The sequence below is a fragment of the Cygnus olor genome, unplaced genomic scaffold (assembly GCF_009769625.2).
Source record: "Cygnus olor isolate bCygOlo1 unplaced genomic scaffold, bCygOlo1.pri.v2 scaffold_180_ctg1, whole genome shotgun sequence".
In the NCBI taxonomy this organism is placed as follows: domain Eukaryota; kingdom Metazoa; phylum Chordata; class Aves; order Anseriformes; family Anatidae; genus Cygnus; species Cygnus olor.
The window spans coordinates 19,423-25,636 of NW_024429121.1; the positions used below are offsets into that span (position 1 = coordinate 19,423).

At 65.6% G+C, this 6,214-nt stretch overlaps 1 protein-coding gene across 1 annotated transcript; it reads left to right on the top strand.

Annotated features, from left to right (window-relative positions):
• The first annotated feature begins 670 nt into the window (after positions 1-670).
• Positions 671-5,846, top strand: NAA40 (N-alpha-acetyltransferase 40, NatD catalytic subunit). The gene is made up of 9 exons (XM_040543719.1): positions 671-835; positions 2,714-2,809; positions 2,935-2,987; positions 3,100-3,195; positions 3,293-3,451; positions 3,898-3,981; positions 4,067-4,144; positions 4,629-5,547; positions 5,629-5,846. The coding sequence occupies exons 1-8, from the start codon at positions 830-832 to the stop codon at positions 4,903-4,905; spliced, it is 849 nt and encodes a 282-aa protein (XP_040399653.1). The 5' UTR covers positions 671-829; the 3' UTR covers positions 4,906-5,547; positions 5,629-5,846.
• The last annotated feature ends 368 nt before the right edge of the window (positions 5,847-6,214 follow it).

Below are 6,214 nucleotides of genomic sequence, written 5' to 3' on the forward strand. Positions count from 1 at the left end.
CCGTGGGGTGACTGGGGCTGGGCCCCACAGCATGACGGGGGGGGGAATGCAGGGCTGGGTGTCCCCCTCCCCTCTGTGGCAAAGGGCTGGGGGGCAGCAGGGGGGTGGGGCAAAAGGGCCTCCCCAGGGCTTGCTGTGGGGCAGGAGAGGTGTGGGGCTGGAGGCCCCACTGCAGGGAGGCTGCTGTGGGGCTGGAGGGCAGCCACGGGGGCCCCCCTCTCACCACAGGCCCCGCCGTGGGTCTGCCCCATACCTCCCATCCCCCGCTGTGGAGCCGCTCACCGCCGTGCGGGACACGGGGGGCAGGCGGGGGGGTACGGCTGGAGCCCATCGCCGTGGGTCAGCGCTGTGGGGCTGCTATGGGGCCGCCGTGAGGCGGCCGCGGGGCAGCGCGGTTGAGCTGCGCCTCGGGCCCACTCTGGGGCCGCTCTGAGGCCGGCTCCCCTCAGCGCAGGGTGTGGCCTCGCCGCCTTCCCGCCCAAGGCCCCCTCAGCCAATCAGCGCCCGCCTGCCTTCGCGCCTCGCGGCGCCGCCACGCGCACGACGGTTGGCGCCGCCCTCACCCCCCTTCCACCTCCCCGTCCGCGCATGCGCACAACGAGGCCGGGCGACTCGGTTGACAACGCGCATGCGCTCCTTTCGCTCCCGCTCGGCCCTCCCCCCGCCCAGCGCGGGCTCTGCGCAGGCGCAGTGTCCCCGGGCGGCCGCAGGCTCGCGCGCCCCGCGCCCCTCCCCCCACTATAAATAGGGCGCGCTCCCCGCGCGGCCCCTCAGAGCCCCCCGCGCCCCCGCGCCGCCAGGAGGTGCCGCGGCCGCGCTCGGCGCCGCCATGGGGGTGAGTGGGGAGGCGGGGGAGCCTGGAGCGGGGAGGCGGGGGTGTTTGGGGGCCTTTTGAGGGGTTTGGGGGCATTTCTGAGGTGATTGGGGGCTTTTCGAGGGGCTCTGGGGCACCCCTGAGGGGGTTTGGGGAGTTTGAGGAGCTTTGGGGGTGCCTCTGAAGGGATTTGGGGCCTTTTGAGAGGATTTGGGGTATTTCTGAGGGGATTGGGGGCTTCTCGAGGGACTCTGGGGCGTTCCTGAGGGGATTTGGTGCCTCTGAAGGGTTTCGGGTGCTTCTCTGAGGGGATTTGGGGTCTTTTGAGGGGGGTTAAGGAATCTCTGAGGGAAATGGGGGCCTTTGGAGGAGTTTGGAGCCCCTCTGAGGGGATTTGGGACTGTCTGAGGATGTGTGTAGTCCCTTTAAGGGGATTTGGGACATCTCTGAGAGGATTGGGGTCCTTTTGAGGTGCTCTGGGGCATTCCTGGGGGTATTTGAGGCCTTTGAGGAGTTTTGGGGGCATCCCTGAGGGGATTTGGAGCCTTTTGAGAGGGGTTGGGGCATCTCTGAGGGAATTCGGGGCACTTGGGGTATCTCTGAGGGGATCTGGGGCCTTTTGAGGGGCTTGGGGATGTTTCTGAGGGAATTGGGGTCCCTTTGAGGGGCTCTGGGACATCCCCGAGGGGATTTTGGGGCATCTCCGAGGGGATTTGGGGCCTTTTGGGGGGCTTGGGGATATTTCTGAGGGGATTTGGGGCCTTTGAAGGGGCTCTAGAGCATCTCTGAGGGGATTTGGGGTCTTTTGGGGGCTTAGGGGGCTTCTCTGAGGGGACTTGGGGCTCTCTGGGGGCGTTTGTAGTCCCTTTCGAGGGGATTTGGGGTCTTTTGAGGGGCTTTGGAGGATCTCTGAGGGGATTTGGGGGCCCTGTGGGGTGCCACGGTGACCCTTGGTGACATTGTCCCCCCCCTATTTTACCCAAATGTGTGTGCAAACTGCTGGGAAACGGGGTGATTTTCTCCCTGGCGGTGGAAAAAGTGCGCCTTTCTCCCCAAAGTGAGCCAATACCAGAGCTTTTGGAGTCCCTGTCCCAGCCAGTAGCGAGCGCTGGGGAAAAACACTGAAACCACCTGAAGTTCCCCAAACTTGGGGGGGGGGGGGGTGGGGTTGTTATTTAGGGGAAGGGCTTGCCCCGTCCCACACCCACCGCATGCACACGGGCAGGCAGAGCGTTGTAAAATCGTGTGTTTGCCTTTTTGTGTGTAGTTTTTGTGGAAGTGAAGCTTTTTCCCCACGTAAATTTGCTGTCGTTTGGGGATCCTGAGGGGATGCCGGCAGGGTTGGGGGGGAAATTGCCAGGGTTTTGGGGGAAAATGGCCTGGTTTTGGGTTATCTTCAACAGGGAGCTCTTAACCAGCAACAGAAATAAAAGAAATAGGGGAAAAAAAAAAAAGGGATAATTCCGTGTGGATGTGGAAAAGCCGAGTTCCACTGCACGCTTCATCACACAACCAAAGATTTGGGGGAAAACCCCACGAATTTCCAATCGGGCAGGGATTGGGACACAGAAAAAGTTCTTGTCCTGCTCCGAGGTGACCGGTGGGGTTCAAGGAGCCGCTACGCCCCCCCCTCTGCCTGTGTTTTTGTCAAAAAAAAAAAAAACTTTTCTCCCCCAAAACCCACTTTTTTTTTTTTGTGTGTGTGTGAGGGGGTTTGGGTGAGCTCAGCTTTGGCAGCCCGCTGTTAGCCGCTTATTTTTCTTTCCCTTGGGGGCTGTTTTATTTTTGATCTCTTGTTGGGAATCTTGCGTCCCTGCTAGGCAGGGATTTTCATGTAAAAAAAAGAAAAAAAAAATCGCGGATTTAGCGCAAAATCACCCTTTTGTGCTCCTCCTGCAGAGGAAATCGAGCAAGGCCAAGGAGAAGAAGCAGAAGCGCCTGGAGGAGCGGGCGGCGATGGATGCCGTCTGCGCCAAGGTGGAGGCGGCCAACAAGGTGAGCGCCCCCCCCCTGCCCCCCAGCCTCAAAACGGGGCCGAAAAGGGCAAAATTGGCCCCTGGGGGGGGGGGGCAAATCCCACCCCCTTCTTCATTTCTGGGGCAATGTTTGCTTCCTCCCAGCTCGAAGATCCCCTCGAAGCCTTCCCGGTGTTCAAAAAATACGACCGCAACGGGTGAGTGCCTGCCCCCCCACCCCCGGCACGGCAAAATCACGGTGCTGCCGGTCCCGGGGGGGGGGGGCCGACGGTGCCGCTGCCTTCCCTCTCCCCCCCCCTCCCCCCCCAGCCTCGATGTCGCCATCGAGTGCCGGCGCGGCGCCGGCCTGGAGCCAGCCACCCTCGAGTGGGCTTTCGAGCTGACCAAGAGCAACATGCAGACGCTGTAAGTGCACCCCCCTGTGAGCCCCGAAACCCCCGTGTTTTGCCCTAAAAACGAGGAGGGGGGGGGGGGGGCCCCCCGGGGGGGTGTTTCCCCGCAGGTACGAGCAGAGCGAGTGGGGCTGGAAGGAGCGGGAGAAGCGGGAGGAGCTGGCGGACGACCGCGCCTGGTACCTCATCGCCCGCGACGCCGCCGCCGGCCCCGTCGCCTTCTCCCATTTCCGCTTCGACGTCGAGTGCGGCGACGAGGTTCTCTACTGGTGGGTGAAAAACGGGGGCGGAAAGGGCCCGGAATGGGGCGGAAAGGGGCTGGGGCTGGGGTGAAAGGGGCTGGGGATGGGGTGAAAGGGGCTGGGAATGGGGGTGAAAGGAGCTGGGCAAGAAGGGCGCTGGGAATGGGGGCGAAAGGGGTCCGGGAATGGGGGCGAAAGGGGTCCGGGAATGGGGGCGAAAGGGGTCCGGGAATGGGGGCGAAAGGGGTCCGGGAATGGGGGCGAAAGGGGTCCGGGAATGGGACAAGAAGGGTGCTGGGAATGGGGGCGAAATGGGCCGGAAAGGGGTCCGGGGAATGGGGGCGAGAAGGGGTCCGGGGAATGGGGGCGAGAAGGGGTCCGGGAATGGGGGCGAGAAGGGGGCTGTGGGGAATGGGGGGCCAAAAGGGCCCTGGGAATGGGGCCGCGGTGATTTGGGGTTCTCGTCCCCGCAGCTACGAGGTGCAGCTGGAGAGCCGGGTGCGCCGGCGAGGGCTGGGCAAATTCCTCCTACAGATCCTACAGCTGGTGGCCAACAGGTGACGGCACCTTTTCGGGGCAAAAAGCGGGGTTTTCAGGGCTTTCCTCCCCCCTGCTCACCCCTTTTTTCCCCCCCCCCCCCAGCACCCAGATGAAGAAGGTGATGCTGACGGTGTTCAAACACAACCACGGCGCCTACCACTTCTTCCGGGACGCCTTACAGTAAGTGAAACCCCCCCCAAACCCCTCGTTTTTCACCCCGTTTCCCAGCCTTTTCCCCCCGGGGGGGGGGGGGGGGGGGGGGGGGGGGGGAACCCCCTCTCTTTTGTAGGGGGGGGGAGGGGGGTTCCGTAACCCGCTGCTCACGCCCCTCTTGCAGCGCGCTGGTGACGTGACGGGGCAGGCGGGGAAGGGTTTGGTGCTCGCCCGGCTGCCGGAGGTGGGTGTCCGGGTGCCCCCGCAGCCCCCCTATTTCCCCCCCCCCTTTATTTTCACCGTCCCGTCCCCCCCCACCCCCCACCTTGTGCCTGTCGGGGTCACCTCTCCCCCCCCCCCTCCCCCTTGTGTGGCAGGCAGCTCACCCCCCATATTCCCCTATATTGGGGTCGGGGGGGGTGGCGCTGACCCCCCCGCTCCATTTTTTGACCCCCCCCCCACCCCATTTATTTTTCTTTTTATTTTTTTTTTATCCCCTCCCCTCCCCCAGGTTCGACATCGACGACACCTCGCCCAGCGTCTCGGGCTGCTGCGGCGACGACTGCTCCTACGAGATCCTCAGCCGGCGCACCAAGTTCGGCGAGAGCCAGCACGCGCACCCCGGGGGGCACTGCGGGGGCTGCTGCCACTGCGCCCCCCCCCCCCCCCCAACATGGATTTACCCAAATCCGAAGGTTTTTACCCCAAAACGGGCTCGTCGCTCTGTGCCGCGTACGGGTGTCGGGCCTGGCTGTTCCCCCCCCCCCCTTATTGTCACCCTACTGTGACCCCTGGAATTTTGGGTGCTGTCAGGGAGGGTTCTGGTCCCCTCCCTGGAGCGGGGGTGTCCCGCGCTGGGGGGGCAGGGCTCATATTTTGGGGCACAATGAGGGTTTTTGCCTATTTTGGATGTTTCCGGTGCTGTTTCCAGTGCCTTCGGGCAGCCATGGACTCCCTCTTTTTGATCGCTTCGGTTTGTACGTTACAAATAAATCGTTCACGAGGAATAAACGGAGCTTGGTCTCGACGGGGTGACACCAACCCCCCCCCAGTCCGCACCAGTTTGCACCAGTTCGCACCAGTTCCCGGGGTGGGGTGGAGATGCAGGACTACATTTCCCAGCAGCCCCCGCGGCCGCGCCTTGAGCAATGAAAGAAAGCTCCCGGCATGCACCGGGGGGGCACGGGGCTGGCCCCGAGGGGCGGGGCCTCCCCCAGAGCTGTCAGGACTGGGGGCGTGGTTACAAGGAGGGGCGTGATCTCCAGACTCCTCCCCCGGAAGTGAGGCAGAGCGTCACTTCCGCCGCCGCCGCCGCCGCCATGCCGCTCGCCGTTCGCCTGGCCCGCGCCCTCCTGCGCCCCGCGGCCCGACCCGGCCCGGCCCGGCGCGGCCTCGTCACGGGGCCTCCGCAGGATCCGTTGGGGCCCGCGGTGAGCGCGGGGGCAGCGGCTCGGGGCGGGGGGGACCGGGCGGGGTGACCTTGCCGCCCGCTGACGCCGCTGTGCCCGCAGGAGACCTCCGCCGGCTTCGCCGCCATGTTCGCCGTGTGCCTGGGCCCCGCCGCCTGGGTGCTGGCGCACCTGGAGGACTACAAGAAGCGGGAGTGAGCCGGGGCCTGCACCGGGACCCGCACCGGGACTACGAACGGGACCAGCACCGGGACCACGAACGGGACCAGCGCCCCCCGGGCCCCCCGGGCCCCGCGCCCCAATAAAGGCCGCTGATGCTCTCCCGCCTCCGTCCGTCACGGGGGGGGCACCGAGAGGCTCGGGGGGGGGTGGCCCTGAGGGACCAGGGGGGCACCTCGGGGTTTGGGGGAGCACCGGAGGGACCGGGTGGGGGGGGGCACCGGTGGGTTCGGGGTGGACACCGGGGAGCTCGGGCGGGATAACGGGGGGAACGGGGGCGCACCTGGGGGTTCGGGGAGGGGCACGGGGGGGGTTCCAGGGGGCTCGGGGGAGGTACCGGGAGGCTCAGGGGGGCACCGGCTAGGTCGGGGGGGATACCGGGGGGGGGATTGGGGGGGAACCTGAGGGCTCGGGGAGGCACCGGAGGGTGCGGGGGGAGCAGCGGGAGGCTCCGGGGGGGGGGGGGGGG

What these genes read in the sequence shown, in the direction of transcription:
- NAA40 (XM_040543719.1), top strand. An exon ending in AAAAAATACGACCGCAACGG is followed by an intron (nt 2,988 to 3,099) that starts GTGAGTGCCTGC and finishes CTCCCCCCCCAG; the next exon opens with CCTCGATGTCGCCATCGAGT. An exon ending in AAGAGCAACATGCAGACGCT is followed by an intron (nt 3,196 to 3,292) that starts GTAAGTGCACCC and finishes GTTTCCCCGCAG; the next exon opens with GTACGAGCAGAGCGAGTGGG.